Below are 24,942 nucleotides of genomic sequence, written 5' to 3' on the forward strand. Positions count from 1 at the left end.
AGGTCCATCTCGGGCTCGGCTGAGTCCTCCTGCAGCTGGCAAGGGGGTGCACCTCTCTGAATGCACACTCCAAGTCCAAGCGGGGCTCAGGGGTGCAAAGAGAACAGCCACAGGAGCACCTCATCACCCCAGGTCAGGAGAGTGTCCTTTTCTCGTAAGAGATCAGAGGACGTGCACACACCAGCCAGTGCGTGCTGCCCCTGAGCAGCCACTGCGTGGCCGTGAACAGCTCCACGGCCCCTTCCAGGCCTTGTGTCCCCTCCTGAGGGGCAGGCGAGGCTACGCAAGCCTCGGAGCCCCACTGCATGCTTGGCGCGGCATCCTCAGTCCCACGAGCGTGTGGAGATGTGTGGCCCGGGACGGCCCCCCCTAGGCTTCGTGGCAGCACCGCTGGGTGTGGGCGTGGAGGGCCTTGACTTCCTCTGGGCAGGGGGAGCAAAGGCTGAGCAGCGCAGGTCCCTCCGCTGAAGACCAGGGACTCACGAGGCCCCAGCGGCGGGTCTGGGTGGCTGTGCCAGGAGGGCCCCTCGGGAGCCCAGTCACTCCGCCTCGTGGCTTTGCCCCGAGGCCCTTGATCCTGTGCAAGCCGCAGGGAGCGGGGTCCTTTCTGCAGACTGTGCAGCCCCCAGGATCCAGCTGCCTCTGGCAGGCACTCCCTTCCTCTTCTCCTCCATTGCTTTGTCTTGATGGCTTCCACTTCCCCCAGCTGGGGCAAATCAACCTACCCCGTCATTGGTACGGGAATGTACACCTCGGGCTGTGGCTTCCTCCACGTTGGCACCAAGTGCCCCGCACACCCGGAGTCTTTGCAGAAACAAACCACGTGAGTCCCAGCAGCGCTGGCTAGAGCGTGGCCGTGACGGGGCCCGCGGGGTCTCACCTGAGACCTGGCCCACTGCTCCCCTCACCTGTGTCACAGCCTCTCTTTTGGGACACGGGGCTCTGCCAGCCCTGGTTTAAATGCCCAGAACCCGGATCGGCCTTGGCAGCCAGCACGCCAAGGAAGAGGCGACAGTGGCCTGGGGCGCAGCCATGCCTCACCCTCGGTGCTCTCTTGTCCCTCCCCCTCCCCAGAAGCACCGGAATGTTCCAGAAGAGTCAACAAACAAATGGAAGCGGAGGGTTAAGACAGCCATGGCGGGGGTGAAATTGGTACTTCTCTGTCCCGGGGCGATGCCGCTCTTGACTGCTGGCGACGCCCGGTCCGCTGCGTTCTCCTGGACGCACTCTGACTGTTGTGTGTTGTTAACATTCAGCACCATGCTTCTTCGCCTTCCCGCCGCACCCAGCAAGCTGCGGGGCGTGCGGAGACGTCACTGCATGGCGGTGGGGCCGCGGGGTGGGGGAGCTTGTCAACCGTGCTGGTCACCACTGCCTGCCGGCGGGTCTCGGTCTTCTCGTTAACACGCATGCCACCCGCCCCGGAACCAGCGGCCCCCGGGTCCTGTCCTCGGCAGCGTTCTTTGACCGGATACTTGCATTTTCCCACTTAAAAACCCACCTCGTTCTGGAACCTTCCCAGGTTAGGGACAAGCTTCTGCTTAAGGTTCCTCCAGACCCAGAGAGCCCGCAGACCAGGTGGCGCCACGGTCCGCCGCTGCTGCGCGGCAGCCAGCCCTTGAACTTGTGCGGGTTGCCTGTTTCAGCTCGCTCAGCCGAGGAAAAATGGCTGCTGTGGTGGGCGGCGGTGGGCTCCTGGGTGGCGTGGTGGGCGAAGCGCCTTGGGTCTTCTTGCCTTAGAAGTGAGACTTTCCGCCAAATAAGTGGATGCCGGGCGCAGGCTTCTCCCCAATGGCGTCTAATGATCTGATTCAGAGGCGTGGCTGTTTGGCATTATTACTATCGTGACACGGAGGGCTCCCATGTTTAAAGGGCTGCCACTGCTGTTACCCCAGGACCTCTTTGCCCAGGTGACGAGAACCCCGCTGTTCCCCGGAACACAGGATGTTTGCATTCTCTCGTCACCTGCCCACGTTTTTTTAAGGCGTTTCTCAGTGTGTCCAAGCTCATGTGCACACACACTCTTCCCCCCACCCTGGTGGCTCTCACGGGTGACCCCGCTTGTCTCCCGTCGTAGACCGACAGGGTGAAGCTGACCTGGAGAGACCGGTTCCCAGCCTACCTCACCAACCTGGTGTCCATCATCTTCATGGTAAGTTCTGGAAGACCCAGCGGGAGGGCCCTGGGGAGGCCACACCTGGCTGGCACGTTTAAGTGACGTGTCACTTGAACCCAGATTTTACAGAGAGTGTTTCGGACAAAGCTGAGATGCTTTTACAGAGAATGACTCAATATTAATGAATAATGCGCAGATAGGACAAAAGTCCGGACGATGCCACCCAGGTGACTGCGGCCCGTGACTCGGGGCTGCTGATCAGAAGGCACCGGCCACACTCAGCTCTCTGTAGGTTTTAGCCTGATGTTGACGGGCCTCTGGCCTGGAAGGCCTCCGCCCCTGGCGAGCTGTGCTTTCTCCCGTCCTTCCCCGAGAGGCCAGGGCCACTTGCAGTCACTGAACACACGACTGTCCCTGCCTCCAGCCCAGATCTTTGTGTTAGAGTCTTGCACGGCCCCAGACCCGGCTCCCGGCCCCCGGCCCCTGGGGCCCTGCTGTGGGCCAAGGGCTGGGCAGGAGCCTGGCTGGCCCGAGGGCCTCCCAGGGGGCATCTCCATGCATCCTCACCACCCGCCTGTCCCAGCAGCACCACCTGCAGCTGGTGGAGAAACTGAGGCCCGAAGGTCTGGCCTCTCCCCAGACCACCAGCCAGCAGGTGTCGGGCCAGGTGCCTGCAGGGCCGTCTGCCTGGAGCCCACTGCTCCGTTTGAACTTGGAGACAGGGAGCCGGGGCTCATCTTGGTTTTCTGGGCTGGGCTGAGGGCAGGCCCCCTAATCTGAGTAATCAGAGGCAGAGTAGTGACTCAGTTTCCCCTCGTGCTCTTACACACAATAAGAGGGGGACCTTGGCCAGTGTAAAGAAACCCAGAGTGGGGACCCCCAAGACCAGGAAGCCAACTCGATGGGGCCCCTGTTTTGCTATCAGGTGACTGAGTGGATCCAGGCTCTCCCTGAGGGCCCCGGAGCACATGCCTCTTACGCCCAGGAGTGTCCCCTCCAGGCACACACGGTCCCTACCCAGAGGCCCCCAGGGCTCACCTCACGGGGGATGGGTGTGGGAAACAGGAAACGTAGGCGCCTGGCAGACAAGCAGCAGTGCCCTTGCAGAAGGACCAGTGAGGGGTGGCAGGAGGCGGGGGGCTGGCTGGCCCCCTTCTGCACCACTACAAGGAGCCCACAGGTGACATGTCACTTCCTCGTCACTTCGAGGAGTTTTAGGCTCCTCATGTGATGCCACGGGAGGAGGTGGGCAGGGTCAGGCTGGTCCGGCAGCTCTGCGGTGCTGATGGACCCCAACTCCTGTGACCTTTTTCTCACCCACCCTGTGCCTCCTCATGGTCACAACGTGGCTGCTCCACCTCCAACATCACCCCCACTGTCCAGGCAGGAGGAAGGGTTAGGGCCCAGGGGAAGGAGACGATGCCAGTGGAGGCAGCCCCGCATTGAAGGCACTTCCCAGAAGGCCTGTCCACAACCTCCACTTGCATCTCATTGGTCAGACCCTTTCCTGTGGCCACCCTGGCTTCGGGGGAGCTGGGATGTGGGCACATGGCTCCTCCCAGCAAAGGCAGAGCGTGGGCAGGGAAGGAGCCGGCCCTTGAGGTGCTGGCGACCCCGGCAGATGTGTCAGTGAGTTTTTCCCCTCGCTCAGGAGCTCCATTCACCAAGCCAGCCTTAGCTGAGCGCCGACCATGTGCCCCCGTGGTCCCGGTTCCAGAGACCCTGGGGTGAATGTAGTACCCAAGCCCTGGCCCTGGCGGCTCCTTCCTTCCAGAGGGGAATCGTACCCAGGAAGGCCGTGGACGCTTGTCAGCCCTCCGGCTAGACGGGGGTCGGGGCCTGGCTGAGTCATCCTGCAGGCCAGCCACCCTGTCTGCACCCCCATCTCCCAGGCCAGGGTGGCGTCTCCTCTGGGAGGGGCCTCTGGGCAGGAGCCCAGGATTTCTGAGGAAAGCCCTGGTTCCCAGAGCTGGTGGGGAGTGGCACCCACACCTCAGAAAGGGCTGCCCCTCCACGGGGCGTGGTGTGGCCATGGACCTTCTCTGGGTCAGGGCGGGGCCACCCTTTAGTCACCTGCAGGAGCAGAGTTACTGGCCCGAAGCTCAGAACAAGAGCTTTCCTAGGACACGTCCGATGGCCCGGGGCCCCTGTGGGGCGAACCACCCACAGCCTCTCCGAGCTGCAGGGACATAGGGCACGTCCCCATGCCGCTCCAGGGCTGCCCCAGGAGCCTCGAGGGACCTTCCCAGCAGGGGCACGGCCTGCCTGCCGCACCCTTAATGGGAGCCACCGTGTGAGGACACAGGACACTGGGAGGGAGCAGAGAGAGGGCGGAGCCGGCACCCCACAGTGTGTCCTTGGGTTGGGGTTTGCAGGCGGCCTCACTCCTGGGTCAGGGGCAGGGTGAGGACGGGCTCTTCCCACCAAGCCGGGGTCTTTGAGGGAAAGGGAAAGGCCCCCAGGCCACCAGGCAGCCACACACAGGTCAGACCTGTCATGGTCTGACGGGTGGGCTGGCCCTCTCAGGCAACCACCAGCCCGAGTTTGATGGAACCATCCAGCCCATGAGTGGGTTTGGCAAGATAAGAGGCCAGCTCCTGGGGACAAGGGTGTTGGTGGCCCCTAGGAGCTTGAGGGGAGGGACCCGACCTGCCTGTCCCAGGCAGGCCTGCGACACTGCCACCCTGGTCAGACCGCCTCACGCCCCCAGCGCCTCCCGTAGTCGGCACTCCGCAGAGACAGTCAGTGCTCCTCCGTGTCACCTCCGCCCCGTCAGCAGGTTGGGGGGACGCCCCGAGCTGTGGTCCACCTGCCATGGCACGGAGCTGGCCAGTCCCAGCATGTGGGCTGGGTGGCAGACCTGGTTACCTGGCCCCTCTGGCCCTCAGCCTCTTCTGTAAAACAGAAACGAGCCCCTCGTCCCTGCCTGGGACGTGGATGCCGCAGAGCCCCAACATGCGGTGGGGGACAGCAAATGGCCGCCCCATTTTGAAGCTGAAGCGGGAGGGGCTGGGCTGGAGGGGCTGGGCTGGAGGAGCCAAAGGGGTGGTCCAGTGAGACCCCGGTGGCCCTGCCAAGCTGTCCCCCTCTCTCTGCAGGTAGCGGTGACCTTCGCCATCGTCCTTGGCGTCATCATCTACAGAATCTCCACGGCCGCCGCCCTAGCCATGAACTCCTCCCCGTCTGTGCGGTCCAACATCCGGGTCACGGTCACGGCCACCGCGGTCATCATCAACCTGGTGGTCATCATCCTCCTGGACGAGGTGTACGGCTGCATAGCCCGCTGGCTCACCAAGATTGGTGAGCGCCTGCCGCCCCGGTGGCCACGGCCCTGGCCGAGCCCTGGAGCCGGGGAGCTCCGAGCCGCCCCCTCGCCCTGTGGGGCCCTGGGCTGGTCACTCACGCCCCCTTAAGCCCCGTCCCCATGCGAGCCGAGTGCAGTGGCCAGCCCGGGCCCTCATTGGTGTGCACCTCGCCCCTTCCAGAGGTCCCCAAGACCGAGAAGAGCTTCGAGGAGAGGCTGATCTTCAAGGCCTTCCTGCTGAAGTTCGTCAACTCCTACACCCCTATCTTCTATGTGGCTTTCTTCAAAGGCCGGTAGGCACTGCGCCGCTGCCAAACCTCACGGCCTCTCCCCACCCCAGCCCCCCCAGCCCTGGGGGAGACTCCCCCACCAGGTCCCGCAGGTGGGGGCGCCCCAGCCCAGGACAGAGCCATCGGCGTGGCTCTCACGGCTGCCCAACTTTGGGAGGGTCCGAGTTCCTGTGGGGGCCCCAGGCAGCAGGGACCCCAGGGAGCCAGGACCCTGGGCACTGGGACCCGGGCAGCAAGCTCCAGGTGTTCCCACATGGGCCAGGATGAGTCAAGAGGGGACGGGCCGTGGGAAAAGGCGTAAGGAGTGCATCCGCTGACCGGCTTATTGTTCCAGGCTGGCGGCAGGCTGACCCCCGTGCCTGCACCCCCACCCTGGGCTTGGCGGGGCCTAGGGCCCACCCACTAAGGCTCCCCGCCACCTTGCTGGCTGGGGCTGGCAGGTCTGATCCCAAAACCCCCGCCACAGCATCCTTCCTTGGCATCGTGTGATACAAAAGACCCATAGCTGCCCTCCCGCCCCAGGGCCCCAGAGCCCGGCTGAGGGTCCGGGCCCCCTGAGAGCACCCGTGACAAGGAGAGCCCTGGANCCCCCACCAGGTCCCGCAGGTGGGGGCGCCCCAGCCCAGGACAGAGCCATCGGCGTGGCTCTCACGGCTGCCCAACTTTGCGAGGGTCCGAGTTCCTGTGGGGGCCCCAGGCAGCAGGGACCCCAGGGAGCCAGGACCCTGGGCACTGGGACCCGGGCAGCAAGCTCCAGGTGTTCCCACATGGGCCAGGATGAGTCAAGAGGGGACGGGCCGTGGGAAAAGGCGTAAGGAGTGCATCCGCTGACCGGCTTATTGTTCCAGGCTGGCGGCAGGCTGACCCCCGTGCCTGCACCCCCACCCTGGGCTTGGCGGGGCCTAGGGCCCACCCACTAAGGCTCCCCGCCACCTTGCTGGCTGGGGCTGGCAGGTCTGATCCCAAAACCCCCGCCACAGCGTCCTTCCTTGGCATCGTGTGATACAAAAGACCCATAGCTGCCCTCCCGCCCCAGGGCCCCAGAGCCCGGCTGAGGGTCCGGGCCCCCTGAGAGCACCCGTGACAAGGAGAGCCCTGGAAGGGCCTCCCACCCCCACACGTCCCACAGGAAGCAGAGAGGCGGCCGCAGGACCAGCCCAGGCCAGCCTGTCCCAGGTCCCCAGGGTTCTGCGGCCCTGCCAGGGTGGGTGGCTGGTCTGCGCTCAGGCAGATCGGCCTTAGCCCCCTCCTGGGCTCCCTCCTTCTGCTCCCCACCCCTCAGCTGCTTGGTTTCCTCTAACATTTCTCACCACCAGTGGGTTTGGGAATCACGTGAACACAGTAGGCCCACAGAAAACGCCGCAGTCAGGCTCTGCGGAGGAAACAGGCAGGGAGAAGCCTGCATACACACTCGAGGCCCCAGCTTCGGGCCTCTCGGCGCCCCTCATCCCCGCCCTGGGGTCCCGGGCCGGGTCTCTGCTCTCTAACTGCCCCCTACCCGCACAGGTTCGTGGGACGCCCTGGCGACTATGTCTACATCTTCCGATCCTTCCGCATGGAAGAGGTGAGGCTTCCCGCGGCCCGGCTCTGGCTTCCTGCTCTGACCGCTCAGCGGACGGGTCACTGGCGCCTCATCGGGGAACCGTTCCCTTCTTTCCCTCGGGAACGCCCTCCTCCGCAGGGTGGACGGCTCTCGGGGTCTTAGGTGTGGCCCCACCGATTCCCCCAAAGGAGACAGGCCCCCGCTGGTCAGTGAACCAAAACAATGACAGGGTTTTCCCCTTTTCTATTAGACCTCTGGTTAAGGAGAAAACTCAACCCAGCTACCTTTTTCTAACTTTAACATGGGAATGCTCACTTCTCCCCGACAACACCATGCCGGTGACCTCAGGTTCTTATGCAGCGCTCTGCCCACCTGCCCACCGCGCCCGCTGCCCACCGTGCCAAGCCCCGGCCCGGACCAAGTCAGGGCTACAGAACCTGTGGGCGATTCTGGTCTCCGGGGAACCAGCGGGCATTTCCAGCTCCCAGAATAATTCAGCTTATTGGAAAAGAAGGGGTCGGGTCTTCCTGATAAAGACCCCGTGGACCTGGGTAGGGAGGACCTGGGTGGGCCTCAGGTTCAGGCAGGGTGGTCTGGCTGCTTGGGGCATGGCCTAGAGGTTCAACGTGAGTGGCAGGCCCTGAACTTCCCAAGACACGGGCCTCGTCCCCAGTGCTACCAAGAGCGCGGCAAGTGCTGTCTTGTGGTGAGGCGCCTCTTACGCAGACGGTGCCCTGCCGAACTCCGTGCCGTTCGAAGGTGTTGGGGACATGCCTTCGTGGAATAGAGTCAAGCGAGGAATACCATCATTTTTTCCATGAGATGATGACTAAGATAGACGTTCAGGTAACAATAGGAGAAGATTTGCTAGGGACTCAGAGAGGGACCGTCTGTCCTCAGGGCATCACCCCGTGTAACCCTGAGTTCTGTCTTCTCAGACAAGTTCAGCTTCTCCCCCATCGTACCTGCCCGGCCCCCAGCCTAAGGCCACGTGAGCCCTTAGACCCAGGGTCCGGCCCCGGCGCTGCCCACTCCCGGCAGCCCGTTCCCCTCGGGAGCCTGGTCCCGGCCCCGAAGCTTGCAGGCCAGGGTGTCGGCTCCCTGGGGGCTGGGACAATACCCCACACCTGGGCTGCTCAGAGCAGCAGAGCCAATCGCCCCGTGACTGTGGATTGTGGAGGCCTGAAGTCCAAAGTCAAGGAGTCAGAGGGGCTGTGCCCCGCAACCCCCACCAAAGGTGCAGGCAGGTTTCTGCCAGGCCGCAGCCCAGCTCCTGGTGGCCACGGCAGCCCTCGGCACTCCCTCGCACACATACATCACTCTGGCCTTCTCCTCCGGGTGCCTGTTTCTCTCTTTTTTATAATTATGTATTTATTTACTTTTAGACAGAGGGGAGGGGAGGGGAGGGAGAGAGGGAGAGAAACCTCAGTGTGTGGTTGCCACTGACATGCCCCCTACCGGGGACCTGGCCCGAAACCCAGGCATGTGCCCTGACTGGGAATTGAACCAGTGACCCTTTGGTTTGAAGACTGGTGCTCAATCCACTGAGCCACATCAGCCTGGGGTGGGAGCCTGTTTCTCTTCTTATAAAAGGCAGAGGTGGCAAACACAAGGCCGGCAGGCCAACCCCACCCCTCCCCCTTGTTTTATCCGGCCCGACACCTTGTTTCTACCTGGCAGCAGCTCTGAGCTCTTCTTGCTTCTGTGAAGGAGCAGTTACACTTATACAAGCCTAACGTTACTTTCGGCCCTTTGAAGGCAACCACAAGGCTGATGGGGCCCCTGGTGACAGTGAGTTTGACACCCGTGTTACGAGGACACGGGTCAGTGGGTGGGAGCCCGCTCTGCCCAGGATAGCCTCACCGTAACCAGCTCCCACCTGCACAGACCCTGGTCCCAGACGGGGCCCTGTTCTGAGGTGCCGGGATGGGGACGTGGACCTGTCGTTGTCCGGACACACCCCAGCCGCCCCCGTGGGGGCTGGGCTCCACCCCGGGGGCTGTGGCCGTGTCCTGCAGGGTCCAGGGCCTCACCCTGTCTCCCCGCCCCCCAGTGCGCCCCGGGGGGCTGCCTGATGGAACTCTGCATCCAGCTGAGCATCATCATGCTGGGCAAGCAGCTCATCCAGAACAACCTGTTCGAGATCGGCATCCCGTGAGTAGCCGCCGGGCCGCACCGGGCAGGGGAGGAGGGGGCGGGGCGGGGGGGCGGGGCCTGGGCCAGAACGGGGGGGGGGGGGGGGGGGGGGNCGGGGCAGGGGGGGGGGGGGGGGGTGCTGCCGGACACAGGGAGGAGGCAAGAACAGAGGGGAGGGCCCACGTGCCCCCTCCTGTGGCTGGCCGGTGGAGGCGCGCACCCTCACCGGGCACACTTCGGGGACCCTGGCCCCTTCCCTCGTCCAGGCAGCCAGCCCTCTGGGGCCGCGGACATTCCCAACCGTTTTCCCTGACCCACTTTCTCCTTGCGGCCGCCCAGAGTGCCCCTGGGCAGGGCCAGGCCCGACCCCTGCGGGGCCTCCCCGAGCCGCCAGGTGGCCGGTGCCCTCCCTGGGCCTCTGTTTCCTTGTGTCACAAACAAGGCGATGACTCTTGACCCCGCCTCTGGGCAGAGGGCATCGGGGCTCACTGAGGCCAGGGCAGTCGAGGCCGGCGGGACTGCTGAGGGTAGGAATCGGGTGGTGGGAGGAGCCGGCGTGTGGCACGGGCCCGGGCCCGGGCCCCGGGACCCACCCCCGGCAGCTGCCTGAGGGGTGCGGCATCTCTTCCAGGAAGATGAAGAAGCTCATCCGCTCGCTGAGGCTGAGGCGGCAGAGCCCCTCGGACGAGCACGTGAAGAGGAAGCAGCGGTACGAGGTGGACTTCACGCTGGAGCCGTTCGCGGGCCTCACGCCGGAGTACATGGAGATGAGTGAGTGCGGCCCGGCGGGGGCCTTCCGCTGGGGGGTGGCCCAGGACCACCCTGGTCGGGGGCAGAGCAAGGGACAGCCACCTGGGGCCTCCCCACTCCGTCCTCCTCTTCTGCCCTGTCCCTCCGCTCTGCCACGCAGGCCCCCCACTGCCACCCAGACCCGTGGCCGCTGCCCTTACACCTGGAGGACATCCTCCGGGAGGACTCTCCCTCACACCTGTCCGGCTCCCTCTCTCCCTCCCCCAGGGCTCTGCTCCAAATGTCCTTCCCAGAGCGGCCTCCCTGACCGCAGCGTGGAACGGGCAGCCACTCCAGGGCACAGTCGCTGTCCTCCACCCTCCCTGCTCTGTGTCCCATCACCCTCTGACGTCACCCGCTCACCTCCTTCCTTTTTTAGTGTACCCCACACCTGGAGCAGGTCTGGGTATCCAGTGAGCACTCAATGTGTGTTTGCTGAGTGAACGGCTGGGGGAAAGGGGAGTCACAGAGTGGACGCCACCAGGAATGGGCCCGGGAACCAGCATTTAAAACAAGCCGTGCATGGTGTCCCAGGGCATCCGCTCTGGGAGCCCCCATTTGAGGGTCCCAGACCCCTCCCCCTCATCCGCGCACCAGGGCGCACTCTGCACTGGATGGCTGCTGCCCTGCCACCCCCGCCACCCGTCTCCTCCTCGAGGCCGACTCGGCTGGGCACGTGGTGCACACAGGCACCCGTGCGTGGGAGGAAAGGCCTAGCCAGGAGTGTCCCCCCACCCCAGCCCCGCCCAGGCTCCAGCTCCCCCCCACCACGCCTGGCCCCTCAGGGCAAGGAAAGTGGGGCCCGCACACCCGCCTCCACCGCTGAGCCCACTGAGCTGGTCTGAGAGCCCCATCACCCCCGGAGCCTTCAGAGGGGACCGCCGTCCACAGACGCCCCGCGGTCCAGAGGCCACACGGAGGCCCCACCCGCTGTGCTGGCAGTGGTCACACTCAGCTGACCAGGCACACGGTGACTTTCTGTCGCTTCCTTGTTTACCGCCTGGCACAGAGCCCCCTGGACGGGGCCTGCTGGATACTTCCTGAGCCAGCCGCCCCGCTCGGTTCTGCTCGGCGACCTGTTCCTGTCCCCTCCCGGTCGCTGGCCCTGCGCTGGCCGCACATCCCAGGCAAAGAAGCCGCAAAGGCGCCCTGCCGGGGACTAGGATACGGAGAAAGGGCTTGGGCTGCGGCCACCTTGTCCGGGAACTCAGTGCTCCCTGCCTGTCTGTCAGAGGCCCGAGGGAAGGGAGCACTGGGGGCCTGGGGGACGCGGGCAGGACACCCAGTCCAGGAACCTCTGGGCGACGGGAGTGTTGGGGCCCATGCAAGGACATGGGCGACGGAGGCTGGGCCTCACTGTTCTCGGGGCCTCTCTCCCGGCGTCAATTTGGGCGATTTTTCAATTGCAGGTCACAGTCAGTATCATTTTGGATTACATGTTAAGATTAGATGTGTGACAAGTGAGTTCATGCCTGCCATTCAAGTCACAGTGAGATGCAGGCAAAATGGGTGTCCCTCCCCAGGCCCCTCTGGGCCGGAGTCACCACCCCACATGTGTGCAGGGAGCGCATGGGAGGCAAGGCGCCAGCCAGACCCACGGTCAGGCCGCCACGTCGCGGGGCGGGGGCCCTGCTGACGCCGCCTCTCCCCGCAGTCATCCAGTTTGGCTTCGTCACCTTGTTCGTGGCGTCCTTCCCCCTGGCCCCGCTGTTCGCACTGCTGAACAACATCATCGAGATTCGCCTGGACGCCAAAAAGTTCGTCACCGAGCTGCGCAGGCCGGTGGCCGTCAGAGCCAAGGACATCGGTGAGTGACCCACGAGGTGGGTTCTGAGCACGTGCTGGGGTTGGGATCAGGACCCTGAGCGAGCACCATGGCCAGGTGGGGCCTGGCACGGGGTCCCCAAGGCTCCGGGCTGTACCTCGCCTGCATGGGGACTCCTGGTGCAGTGGTGCAACACCCGAGGCTCCTTCACCCCACCCCCAGAGCTCCCAACCCCCAGGATGTATCCGCCACAAGAAGATTTGGGCGAGAGTCCTGGTATCCGTCTCACAATCCACTGCCCCAGGAGGCCCACAAGTCACATTGGCCGGCGGAGGGTCCCCCACATCCCTCCCCACTCAGGACGTTTGTGTGCACCCCCCCCACCCCCATCCCCACTCCCCCGGCCAGAGCACAGAGCCAGACCCATGCAGAGGCTCCCATTCGTTAGCTGCTTAACGAGAGCCTTCGCACCAGGAGCCGTTTAATCACTGAATGTTCACGGGAAAGAAAGCAGAGGAAGGAAAATGGCCCTGTCCACTGGCGGAGGCCGTTAGGGGCCCAGGCCTTCTAACCCGGGCCATTAAGGGGTTCCTTCCTCATCCACAAGGACCAGGGGCTGCGGGGAGGGCAGGTGTCACCGCAGCACAGGGGGTAACTTCCTAATGGTCAGAGGTGTCAACAGGGGAGCGGACTTCCCTGTGGAGTAGTGAGCTCTCTGTCACCAGCAGCATTTAAGCAGATGTGGGTGCCCGTCCGTCCAGGGATGGTAAGGGAGGTGGGGACATCGAGGGGCAGGGCTCAGGGCCAGCTCACCCCAACAAGCACCCTGCCCGTCTCGTCTTAAAGTCAATCCACTGAAACGGGGACCCAGTGTTCAGGGGGGAAAAATTTTTATCTTGAAACGAGTCGGGGAATTACAACAACGTTTTGTCTCCTGGCTCACACAGCAGTGGTGAGGGAAGCTCTTGGCATGCACAGAGGTTGAGTCGCATGTTAGAGAGGGCGCTCGTGCATGGCTGCATGTCAGGGCCCCTCTAGTCCGGCTGACCTGGCCCAGATGCCGTCTGGCTAACACGTGGCCGCTCCTGCAGCCCCGGGACTTGGGGCGGCTTCTGCAAAGGCCCCTCCAGCAGTCTACTCCCTGTTCGCAGCCCCGTATCAGCAGGAGGCTCCTTGGTCTAGGCCTTGGCCTCTGCTGGCTGGCCGATGGTGGCCAGAACCCCCAGCCCCACCGTCCCTCTCTGAGATGCTGCGGACTCCAGCTTCCATCACGCTTGTGGTCTGTGAGATTGAGCTGCATGAAATCGCCACTGCCGTAGCTCAAACGTGGTCCTATCTCGGCCATCTCGCCTGGTTTACCTGCAGCCCCGAGTTTGAGCTGTGGGATTGGGGTGAGGCCAACAGGCCCAGCTTTCCTCAGGAAGCGGCGGCGGAGCTGGGGCTGAAGTATGGCGGCCATCGTCCTGTGTTTGGATACTCTAGCTCCCCCACACTGGACTTCCCCGTCCCATTTTGTGTGTGACTTTAAACGGCTGCTGCGCAGGCCCTCTGAGCCCTTCCGGCCCTGACCCTCGGTCCGTCCCCCTCACGTGGGTCAGGGCTCAGTGCACCTGCCTGCGAGGCCCCGAGAGTTTCAGTCCCTCAGGACCCGGAGGCCACTTCCTCACGTCCGAGCAGCTCGGGTTCCCGCATTTCCATCTCACCACTTAAAATGTCAGAAGCCAGTTACTGCTCACAGACCACCCAAGCACAGGCTGTGTCTGCACCCCACCCCCACCCCGAGAGACCAAGCTGGCCTGGCAGCGGGCTTCTCCTGGGTGGCTGCTGTGTGGCCCGCGGAGGGGCCGGTGACAAAGGTTGGACAGATCCTGGGTCCCACTCTCCAGACCTGAAGGCCGAGGCCGGGTGGGTGCCCGAGCCGAGCTGGGCCCGCACACCTCTATGAGGAGAGGGTCACTGCCCCAGAGGCCTTGAAAGGGGCAGCTGGTGGCTGTGGGGCCTGCCCTGGACTGTGCCTAGGAAACCCGGAGCTCCGTGCCCAGGGCAGCCAGGAAAAGAGGGTGTCCGCCTGCCACTCCGGCCTCACAAAGGCCCGATTCTTGGGCGCCCAGAGGCCCCGGGCGAGTCCATGGTTTGCTTTGGCTCTCTCTGCTTGGCAAAGCCCTCGCTGTCCCCTGCGGCCACATCCTAAAACTTACAAACTCGCTGGAGTGAGGGGAGCAGGGCAGCCTGTGGCCCCCATGGTCCACGGTCACTGTGCTCCCACCGAGAGCCAGGCTGGCACGCATGTCCTCGGGGTCCGGCTCAGGGCTGCCCGTTTTTCCTGGGCCTGGTGGCTCAGCCCTGGCTTCCTAGTTCCCGTACGGTCAGTTGGAGGCGTGCCCTCCTGTCACCGTTTGTTTGCGGCCCCGTCTCTGGAATCTGTTCCAGAAGAGGTTTGTGTGCTCCTCCTGTGACCTGCGTGGGGCCCCAGGGGACCCCGTGGCCCCCTCAACCTGCACCCATGGGGCGGGGCGTCAGGGAGAAGTTGCGCCTCGAAGGCCCAATGGCCCTGCCTGGGCACAGAGAGAGGGGTGTGGCGAGTCCCTGCAGGGGACCCAGCCGTCCTCCTGTGCGTGGGAACCACTGCAGCTTCCGGCTCTGACCTTTGACACGGGATTAACGTGCTTCCTGGCCTCAGCCTCTTTCTGCAGTGCCCCTCCCCACCCCACCCCTGTAACAGGCTTCTGCCACATTCAGCACCAGGCACTCAGCGCCTCCTGCCATGTTCTTGGAAACGGGGCTCAGCACCCCTGGCGGGGGGTGCCTTGAAGGAGGCAGCTCCCCGGAGAGGTTTCCCCCTCTGCCCCCGACTCAGTTCCCGGAGGCCCTCGGAGCACGGCCCCCCCCCCCCCGCCCCGTGGAGTGTGCAGTCCAATACCAGGGCTGCTCCGGAGTCCCGGCATTGCCTGGTGTGGGCATCACGCCGAGGACCGCCGGCCACCCCGTCAACACAGGCAGTCCCCGTGGGGCAGGCTGAGCCCTCAGCTCCGGGGGACCCTCCCAGGCCCAGCCCGGTGCCCGCCGTGCCCTTTGAACCCAGAAAAGCCAGCGATCATGCTGCCTGTCACCTGCCAGAGCCAGTAAGCAGAGACGGGGGTTGAATTTCTGCGGCGCTTTATTCAGATGCCTCGATCTGAGAACACGGCGCGTTTGTGCTGTACGGAACAGACCGTCCTAAACTCCACTGTAAACCGACCCTTTTTATAAGGAGAAGTCAGTGTAGGTAAGGGCTTTGGAATCCAGGGGAAAAGTTACCGTATTTGGGGGACTAGAAGATGCACTTTTTTCCTCCCAAACTTGGGAGGAATCATGGTGGTTAATGCTGCAGTTGAGTTCTGTTTGCATTTACATTGGTGAAATATTATGTTATTTACGTTATTTAATATTTTACCACATTTTTTGCTTAGAAAATTCTTTTCCCGGTTTTCCTCCTCTAAAACCGGGTTGCATCTTCTGGTCCGAAAAACCCGGTAACAATCGGATAAAAGCTGCAGCGTGCGGTCGTCTGTGCGCTGGGCTGTGGTCTTTGCCTGTGTCCCTGGCAGGGACGTCTCCCCCTGGAGCACATGGCTCAGATTCCATCCCAGGGCTCGCCGTCCAGCAGAGGCTCAACGGCGGAACTGCCTCTGGTCTCCGGGGGTCCGGGTGGGCCACACCTTCGGTTCCTGGAACAACAGCTCTCCCACACGTTGCTCACTCAGCTTGTTAGCTGTCACCTGAAACCAAAATGCTTCCAACATTTGAGTCCCCCCATCACCTGCTTAGCTGGTTGGGCGGCCTCCTGCCAAGCTCAGGTGCTCCCTCCCACGGGGGCCCTCGCCGACCCGGGCTCACCTGCGGCCCCGCACCGGCGAGTCTGCCACTCAGGCCCCACAGGTGGGCCACGCGTGTGAGGACTGCTTTCCCGGCCATGAGCCACGTGATGGTTCCCACCAGAGGGAACCACAGTGAACTGTTTTCTCGGGTTAGCTCAGCGCTCACACGGCACTGAGGCTGCTGACCCGCGCGGCAGGGCGTGATCGCCTGCTCCAGCGTGGGCAATGGGTGTGGCTGTGCCCGTACCTTCGCCGGCCAGGGCTGGGGAGTGAGAACCCGGCACCTCGCTCACTGACCTTGGCTGCTGCCTGTGGTTTTGAACTTCTGGGCCACACAGGCCTGAACGCGTGTCTGCAGACCACCAGTGTGCACCCCCAGAACAGGACCACTGAAGCGCCCGGGGGCTCACTGCTCTCCTGGTCGGAAGCGGCCTCTACCCGCCTTGCTTCTGCATAATGACAGGAACACATTAACAGGCCTCAGCCCTCTTGCACCCTTTCTGGGAAGGCAGGTCTACCCGCCCCGATCTGGTTCAGCGACGGGGCTGATAGGACTGGGGGGGGGCGGTGCCGTGGGGTAGGCAGGTGCTGGCCCTTCCCTAGAGTCGCACACTGGGGCCCCGACAAGCAGAGCCTGCTCCGGCCCTCGGCCAAGGGGCTCCCTCGCTGGGCTCAGCTGCCGAGGAGCCCCGTGGAGGGACCTGGGGTTCTCCAGGCGCTCACCTGGGCTTAGGGGTCACGGGGAACGGCATACACCCCACTGCTGCCAAGTCAGTGCACCCAGGACGGGACCCGGCCTCGCCCGCGGGGGCCCTGGCTCTGCTTGCTGACCTCGGCACCACCTCCGGCCTGTCCCCGATCATGGGGACAGAAAAAGGACCCCAAACATCCTGGGCCCGGCACCACCACCCTCACAGGGGCCCTTTGGGGCAGGAGCCACCTCCAAATTGAATCTTTATCTTTCTGGGGAAAAGGTGTCACCTGAGCCAATTACTTACATAAACAGGCTCACAGGGGACTCTTAAGGGCCACTTAGGGACCAGCTGTTGTTAAGCGCCTCTGTCAGCAGCCGAGATGGCTTTACAAACAGCCGATGAACACGCACGGCCGCCACGAGCTGCCTCCGGCGGGAGGCCTTCAGCGCCCTGCTTCTCTCTCCCCAGGAATCTGGTACAACATCCTCAGAGGCGTTGGGAAACTCGCCGTCATCATCAACGTACGTGGCTTCGGGCGGACGGAATCCCTGGCTCAGCTGCTGGGCAGCCGGCCCTGTTCCCGGGCGCTGGGCGGGCCTCTGCCTCCCACCCCGTGCAGCCAGAGGCGGCAGGAGCGTCCCCTCTTCAGAAGTGTCCCTTGGTCATATTGGGCGTCGTGCGGGGCTCTGGGTGGGGATAACAAATGATCTACCACCTGGAGCAAAATTCTCCACCAGGCCCACCTTGACCGCTAAGCCCACTCTCTCCTCAGAGTCCTGAGGAGACAGGGGGAACGAGACAGACAGACATTGAGAGACAGACATGAACGAGACAGACAGACATTGAGAGGGATCCCTCGTAGGCGATGACTCTGCTCTTTTGTAAAATTTAATTTCCTGCTTTGGGAAATACTGAAACAGAGGGGGAAGGGAGGGACCTGCCAGCACTCCCCCCCCCATACACACATGCCTAGCTTGCTGGGGACAGGGTTGCCCTCCCCCCGCCGCCTCTCCTACCTCTGACCTGCAGGTTAGGGGTGTCATAGTCCTCTGTCACAGCAGACTGGCCCTTGGCCTCCTGTCGAGGTCCCTCTGCCCACCAGGGCCTGGACCCCCCCAGGCTGAGTTCTGTCTGGTGGCCCCCACCAGGTACTTCAACCCCCAAGGCTGTGTCTGGGGTGCAGAAGCCCTAGGCAGCCATGGTGCACCCCAAGTGCCACCCTGGGACACCCCCTCCACCCACAGGCTGAGCCCAAGCCCCCAGCTCCAGCTATGGAGCTGACACTTGGCACCGAGGCAGGCGGCTCCTCCTAGGACAGGTCAGGGTCACAGTGAGGCCTTGGGACTCGCTCCCTAGCGCACAGGACATGACGCTCAGCCCAGGAACGGGGACTCTCATGCCTGGCCACAAGGGTAATGCCTACTGCTACCGTTTATTGAGCATCTAGAACGTTCCAGGCCCTCCTAAGCGCCTGCAGTCCACCCGCCCACTAGTGTGTATGCAGTCTTCAGGGGCTGGGGGGCTGGGGGGCTGGGAATTGTTGCCCCAGGTTGCAGGTGAGACAGCTGAGGCACAGAGTGGCCTGGCAAGGTGCCCACAGAGGGGCGGAGCTGGGCTGCAGCCCCAGGCATGAGCTCCTGGGCCCTGTGCCGACAGCGGCCCCACACCGGCTGCCCCCTGGGCCGGGTCCAAGCTCCAGGGACAGAGCCCTGCCGCCCCCGCAATCCCTCTCACACAAACCAGGAAATCGAGGCATGAGGGGTGCACTTGGGTGTCGTTAGCCCTGTGTGACGAGAAGAACAGGGAGGCACAGAGAGGTTGGGTGACTTGCCCACGGCCACACAGCCAGTAGGCGGCTGCCAGCATTCCTCCCCACTCAGGGCCACGTGTCCCCAGGTCCCTGGGCTGCCACAGCGGCCGACAGGGGCACCCCCACCATTTGCGTGTTTGCTGGGCATTTGACCCCAGGGCACCTCACAGGAAGAGTGGCAGGTGGCACTCACCTGCCGTCCCCGCTGTCCCCACCCAGGCATTTGTGATCTCCTTCACGTCCGACTTCATCCCCCGCCTGGTGTACCTGTACATGTACAGCAAGAACGGGACCATGCACGGCTTCGTCAGCCACACCCTCTCCTCCTTCAACGTCAGTGANGCCTTCAGGGGCTGGGGGGCTGGGAGTTGTTGCCCCAGGTTGCAGGTGAGACAGCTGAGGCACAGAGTGGCCTGGCAAGGCACCCACAGAGGGGCGGAGCTGGGCTGCAGCCCCAGGCATGAGCTCCTGGGCCCTGTGCAGACAGCGGCCCCACACCAGCTGCCCCCTGGGCCGGGTCCAAGCTCCAGCGACAGAGCCCTGCCGCCCCCGCAATCCCTCTCACACAAACCAGGAAATCGAGGCATGAGGGGTGCACTTGGGTGTCGTTAGCCCCGTGTGACGAGAAGAACAGGGAGGCACAGAGAGGTTGGGTGACTTGCCCACGGCCACACAGCCAGTAGGCGGCTGCCAGCATTCCTCCCCACTCAGGGCCACGTGTCCCCAGGTCCCTGGGCTGCCACAGCGGCCGACAGGGGCACCCCCACCATTTGCGTGTTTGCTGGGCATTTGACCCCAGGGCACCTCACAGGAAGAGTGGCAGGTGGCACTCACCTGCCGTCCCCGCTGTCCCCACCCAGGCATTTGTGATCTCCTTCACGTCCGACTTCATCCCCCGCCTGGTGTACCTGTACATGTACAGCAAGAACGGGACCATGCACGGCTTCGTCAGCCACACCCTCTCCTCCTTCAACGTCAGTGACTTCCAGGAGGGCACAGCGCCCAACGACCCCCTGGACCTGGGCTACGAGGTGCACATCTGCAGGTACTGCCCTCAGTGGGGAGCTGCGTGTGCTGGGTTTCTGGGAGAGCCGGGCTCGGGCAGGATTCTCTCAGGAGGAAGCCACAGAACAGCTCCATCTTCCAGAAGAAAGGTCCTTAGGTGGGAACAGGAGCTGATCTATTCATTCCTTTAACTAAGAAGTTTGATAAAGCTTCAGACACAGCTGGATCCAGGCGCCACAGTTTGCCATCAGGCTCCGTGGAGGCGCTGCCTCCCAGCTTGGCTTCCTGTGTGCTGGCATCATTTTCGGGGGGACACAGAGGTCCCCCAGCAGTTCTCCACACAGCAGTCCCAGTGGCAAAAATGTCTTTCCCGGTCATCAGAGCAAAGGTCCCAGGACCAAGTCTACGGGGCTCTGTAGGTACTGCTGATGGTGTGGCCACAGCAGACACTCCCCGGGAGCCCCGACTGATAGAGAAGAGTGACGTGGTGGCCCGTGTGCCCTGTGTCAGGGAGGGGCCCGTAGTCGAACTTACACGGGTAGATGTGTAAACCTAGGGACAGCAGGAGGACCCGCTCCCCCGGGCCCCTGGGGGAGGACTCTGCGTTGGGGGCTGGGGGCCAGGGAGGGGCAGCGGTTTCTCCCGAGGTCCCGCCGCAGCCACGTGTTCCGGGTCCCGAGCCCCAAGCCTCCCGAGCCGCTCATCAGGTGCACAACACCTTGCTGTGGTGTGAATGGGGCACCAAGGACACACCTGGTTCGACCTGCTCAGCTAAAAGTGAATTTCCGGGGAAGCGTGATTAGGAAGAAGGAAGGCGGGGGGCAGGGCCCCCTCGGGAGTGTCTGTGCCGATGTTTCCAGGGTAAGCCGTGGGCTCTGCGAGCAGGCGCTGGATCACAGGTCTCGGTTAGAAACACAGCTTCCCGCCCCACAGGTCGGTTGGGGTGCACTGGCCACACTGGGGAGAGGCCAACAAAATAGGGCCCCCGTTGTTCTAAGGGTCCTGTGGCTCTCACCCCGAGGGAGGTGGAAGACCCTGGGCCAGACCGCCCTGCCCCCGGGAACCTGCTTGTAGCCAGGGCCTCCCCTCCCCCATCCTTTGGTGTGATCACCTGATCACTGGCTGCAGGTGTGTGAATGCCATCCTCCAGCGGCCACACCTGCGTCTGCCCCGCTCCGGGAGGAGCTGCCCGGGCGCCCATCCCGGTCTGGGGCAGTGGGTGTGAGGGAGCTGGCCTAGCAGGGCTGAGAGCCTGGGCATTGCTGGCCGCCATTTGTCCCTGCACTGAATGAAACAGGCCTGGCCCACAGCCGCCCCCAGAGAGGACATTGTCCCCTCCCTGGGCGAGCCGGTAGGTGGCCACAGGGAGCTAGGGAGGGAAAAAAACATCATCCTCTCCGATAGAGGTCGGTACGGGGGTGGCACCCGGGCCCGTAAGTGGGCTTTGCAGGATGCATAGGAGTTGGCCGGGCGACCCGCACACCTCGAGCACAGGAGGAGGAGGGAGGGTGCGTGTGTGCAGGCGGTGTCTGGCACCGGGAGAGCGCAGGCTGCCAACTCCCCTCGGACTCTGGCTGTGCAACCTGCTTGTCACTGTGCTGGCAGCTGGCACTGGGCGTGTGTCCCCAGCCCAGTCCCATCTCCGGGGTTGGCAGCTTGGCCTCCCGTCCAGCTCAGCCCAGACTTAGAGCTGTGTGGGGGAGGGGCCCGGGCTGTGTGTCCCCTGCGGAATCGCAGCCTGGGTTGGGCCCTGGCACACGGCAGCTGCTCAGTACATGCCCCGGGTGTGAGGAAGGGAGGGAGGGAGAGAATGGTGACAGGGGCCCAGAGAGGCCAGGCGGTGGCTGGTCCTGGGTCCAGGCCTAGGCTGCTGTGCCAACAGAGCCAGGTACCACCCCTCCCGCTCTCCCCCTGGGCGGCAGCTTCTCAGGGACCAGCAGGGACACCCCTGCGGCCCCACACCTGGGAACCGGGGGTTGATTTGCACAGCTTTTCCAATGCACAGGGGGGTCAGCCCCCTTAAACCCAAGCATCCCCCCGAATTCAAGGAGCAGTCACGTGGGCCTAGGTAGGACAGGACTTCAGGCTCCATCGGGGGCCTCTGTGGCCCCCTGTGGAGGAGGAAGGGGGTGGAGAGACTTGAAGCTCAGGAGGAGCCCGTCAGTGCGCCCTCTGGTGGTGGGGCGGATGGACAGTAAATACGGACAGACAACGAAATCGGGTTCACAGCCCCCGGAGGTGCAGAGGCGGGGCCTGGGGGGAGGGGTGTGAGGGAGCTGGCGTTTCCTGGCACCTGGTGGCATCTAAGCCTGAGTGTCCGGGAGGGGGGCCCCCGCACTGTGCAGAGAGAGGGAGGTGGCGGCCAACAGGTTGCAGCGGGGAGAGGGGTGCCCGGGACACTACACCCCTGGGGCAGTTGTCAGGCAGGCCCTGACCACACTGATGGTCCATTTAACCTGCTCCACAGACCTTGCTGAGAAAACATTTAACTTTTTCCAGATGTTTCCTCGCAAAGAGGGGAGAAACTGGGTGAGGGGCCTTCAGACTGGTTCCAGGGACCCCATCTGCAGCTCCGTGAGCAGCGGGGGTGGGCTTGGGATCTGGGGGAGCCAGGCCCCCAGAACCCCCCACATCAGCCAGGGAGCCCCACTTGCTTTGTGTGGCCGACTGGCAGTCTCGAGTGGGACTTCTTTTTAGAGAAAGGGGTTCACCAGACGGTCCCAGAGCGCATGTCTGTGGGACACTTCCTGGGGGCCTCATTTTCCGCAAGGCCCCTCGGGCTCCTAGCCACCTCCCGCCAACCCGGAGAGAGGCTCCCTGTCCCCCAGCTGCCCCGGCTGAGGCCCCCTGGGGCTCAGCAGCCTCCCAGCACCAAGCAGAGCCCTAGGGGCCTGTGGCAGATCCCCGACTCCCACCGGCACTTGCAGGTACAAAGATTATCGCGAGCCCCCGTGGTCAGAACACAAGTATGACATCTCCAAGGACTTCTGGGCCGTCCTGGCGGCGCGGCTGGCCTTCGTCATTGTCTTCCAGGTATGACGGGCCCTGGGTCTGGGAGCTTGAGAGTGAGGTCCCGGGCAAGAGCCGTGGGCTCCGACCGGGTTTGGTTGGCCGCGGCCCGCAGCCTCAGCGTTCGGGGACAGAGTCCGCCCTGAGAGTGGTGCGGGGTGTTCTCCGGGGCCGCCCTCCCACCGTCCCACGCTGCCTCTCCCCACAGAACCTGGTCATGTTCATGAGCGACTTCGTGGACTGGGTCATCCCCGACATCCCCAAGGACATCAGCCAGCAGACCCACAAGGAGAAGATGCTGCTGGTGGAGATGTTCATGAGGGAGGAGCAGGGCAAGCAGCGGCTGCTGGGCACGTGGACGGAGAAGGGCCCCACGAAGGACAAGCCGCTCAGCAACCACGGCCCCAACCTGGCCGGCCCCGCGCTCCACACGGGCGCCCTGTAGCCCCGACCGACGGACACCTCTCCCGGGCAGGCAGCGCCGCCCCGTCCGCGCCCCGTGGCTCCTGGGTTTGCAGCAAACCCTGAAGGCCACCTTCTGATAGGACAACCTTTTTTATTTTTATTGTTTGGTCTTTTCTGTCCCCCCCCCCATGTTTTTGCACAAAACCATTATGCAGGGAATTTTTATCTTTACTTTTCAAGGTTAATCAGAATGATTGCGGGGGTTGGGGTGGCGGCACGGGACGGGGCGGGGCTTCGCAGAGGCAGCTCTGGGGAACCTGGGTCTCCTCCGAGGAGACCAGCAAGCAGAGCCACCCTCTCAAGTGCTCCTGGGGCCCAACCGAAGCCACAGGCATTCCGAGGCGCCGGCACACGCTGGTGTGACGGGCGACAGGGAGGGCGGCCGGAGAGGCCGGTGAGGCCCGAGCTGCTTGACCCCAGTTCCCAGAGGCCCCGCCTGTCCCTGGGTCAGAGAAGTGGGCCAGCGCTCACTCGTCCCTCGGCGGGGACAGTCCACCAGTCCCCCTGGTCAGAAAGGGCAGGCCTGGCCGTCAGAGGGTGTGGGAGTGGCGCGTGGGGGGGGGACCGTCAGCCACACCCCTCCCCACCGCCATGGCCGACCTCCCCATTGTTGGGTTTCCTCCAGGGGCGAAGCCAGGTGCCAATGAGGGGGTCCCCCGGGGCCCTTCTAGGGAGGACAAGGGTTTTGTCCTTTGTCTCGGGCTCCCCCGGGGTGGTACGTTCGCAGCCATAGGCTATTTATTCAGTCGTCTTGTTAAATCAGTTCTACGGTGGATTTGAGGGGTTTTGTTTTCTTTTTCTGTAGCTCAAAGGTGGAAGGAATTTCTCATTTTTTAGTTAACCAAATATCACGGAGAGGACTTTAAAATCCTGTTACTACCAAAGATTTTTATTAATAAAGGCTTCTATTTTGGTAACTCTTCTCTATATTTTTACTTACAGGAATGTTACTGTTGGACAATGATGATTTTAAAAGCTTGTGCGAACAGGTCTCGCGGGTGAAATGGGTGACTGAAACCGGCAGCCGTCAGGCTGACCTGCAATACCGCGCGGCAGCGGCCGGGCGCGCAGGGAGACATAGAAGGACACGCTCCGGTGCGGGCGGGAGGCGGCCGACCGGCATGGGCCCCGAACGTGCCACCTGCCGGCCTGACCCTGACGCGTGCGCTGCCGCCCCGTCGGAGTCCGCCGGCGAGTTCCGGGGTCTGCCGCAGTCTGCGACCCGATGCCGCTGTTCTCTCGTCCAGGAAGCCTTCCGGAACGGAGGTTCTGTGTGTGAATATTGTATTAAAAATTAGGTGATTACCAAAACTCCTTCTATGGAAACCATTTTTTAAGCGAATGTGCGCAAGCCCAGAGGGCCCTGGCTAGACATCCCGCTGGACGAACCGGTGCTCGAGGCCCCGCCCCCCAAGCACTCTGCGTTTGCCCCGGGAGTTGCTGAGGCTGTCCCCAGTGTCCCCAAGCCCCGCGGTGGAGCTGCAAACTCAGGAGAGGCCTACAGAGCCCACTTCCTTTGGCGACAGACGTGTGACGTGCTCTACGTGTTCCTGACACCTCCTCCCTCTGAGTCTCTGCTTGCGTGTTTGCTGTGCCTGTGTCTGTGCACACATATGCATGTGTGTGTACACGTGTGTTGGGGTGGGGGTTGTCCCACCTCCCCAGCAGCCGCTTCCATAAGCCTCAACTCTGGACCCTGATCCTACCCACCCAACAGAGTAGTCCTGGGGTTTCATGGAGCTAAGCTTTCCCCCAAGACTTTTGGGGACAACCTAGAGTCACCAGTGTTTTCACTTGGGGGAGTGGGGACACCCCTGTCTACACCCCCACTTGATTGAGTCACCAGCATTTCCTGGATGAAGGGTCATCAGCAGGCAGCACAGCCCTGTCCGCTGGGGACCCTGGCCGCCCGAGCGCCCAGGTGGCTGGGGTGGCCCACCTCCAGAGCCTTGCCAACCAACAGCAAGCCTCGGGCGCCCCTTCATGCCCACACAGCCCCCAACCCCAAGAAATCCTCAGCAAACCGCAAGCTCCCCGAGTCCTGCTTACTCCCATGGTCCTTAGTCCTGACCCGAGGGCAGCACCGGGGCTGGCGTGGGAGGACCCTCTCCCCTCCTGGGTCCTCCCAGAAGCCTGAGGGCTCACGGTGGGCCCCTCC

At 63.5% G+C, this 24,942-nt stretch overlaps 1 protein-coding gene across 1 annotated transcript in view; it reads left to right on the top strand.

The window, feature by feature from the left end:
* Window positions 1-23,746, top strand: part of ANO1 (anoctamin 1) — a 120,179-nt gene extending 96,433 nt beyond the window's left edge. The window contains exons 17-28 of the mRNA XM_037062573.1: window positions 1,075-1,152; window positions 2,078-2,152; window positions 5,215-5,416; window positions 5,602-5,713; window positions 7,217-7,274; window positions 9,307-9,407; window positions 10,021-10,160; window positions 11,833-11,985; window positions 16,964-17,016; window positions 19,166-19,350; window positions 22,238-22,343; window positions 22,528-23,746. Coding sequence (XP_036918468.1) covers window positions 1,075-1,152; window positions 2,078-2,152; window positions 5,215-5,416; window positions 5,602-5,713; window positions 7,217-7,274; window positions 9,307-9,407; window positions 10,021-10,160; window positions 11,833-11,985; window positions 16,964-17,016; window positions 19,166-19,350; window positions 22,238-22,343; window positions 22,528-22,764 — 1,500 coding nt within the window. The 3' untranslated portion in view covers window positions 22,765-23,746. The remainder of the gene's footprint in view (window positions 1-1,074; window positions 1,153-2,077; window positions 2,153-5,214; window positions 5,417-5,601; window positions 5,714-7,216; window positions 7,275-9,306; window positions 9,408-10,020; window positions 10,161-11,832; window positions 11,986-16,963; window positions 17,017-19,165; window positions 19,351-22,237; window positions 22,344-22,527) is intronic.
* Window positions 23,747-24,942: the final 1,196 nt, after the last annotated feature.

This window comes from Sturnira hondurensis, unplaced genomic scaffold (genome assembly GCF_014824575.4).
Source record: "Sturnira hondurensis isolate 20B ecotype Veracruz unplaced genomic scaffold, ASM1482457v3 Scaffold0014099, whole genome shotgun sequence".
NCBI classification, from domain to species: domain Eukaryota; kingdom Metazoa; phylum Chordata; class Mammalia; order Chiroptera; family Phyllostomidae; genus Sturnira; species Sturnira hondurensis.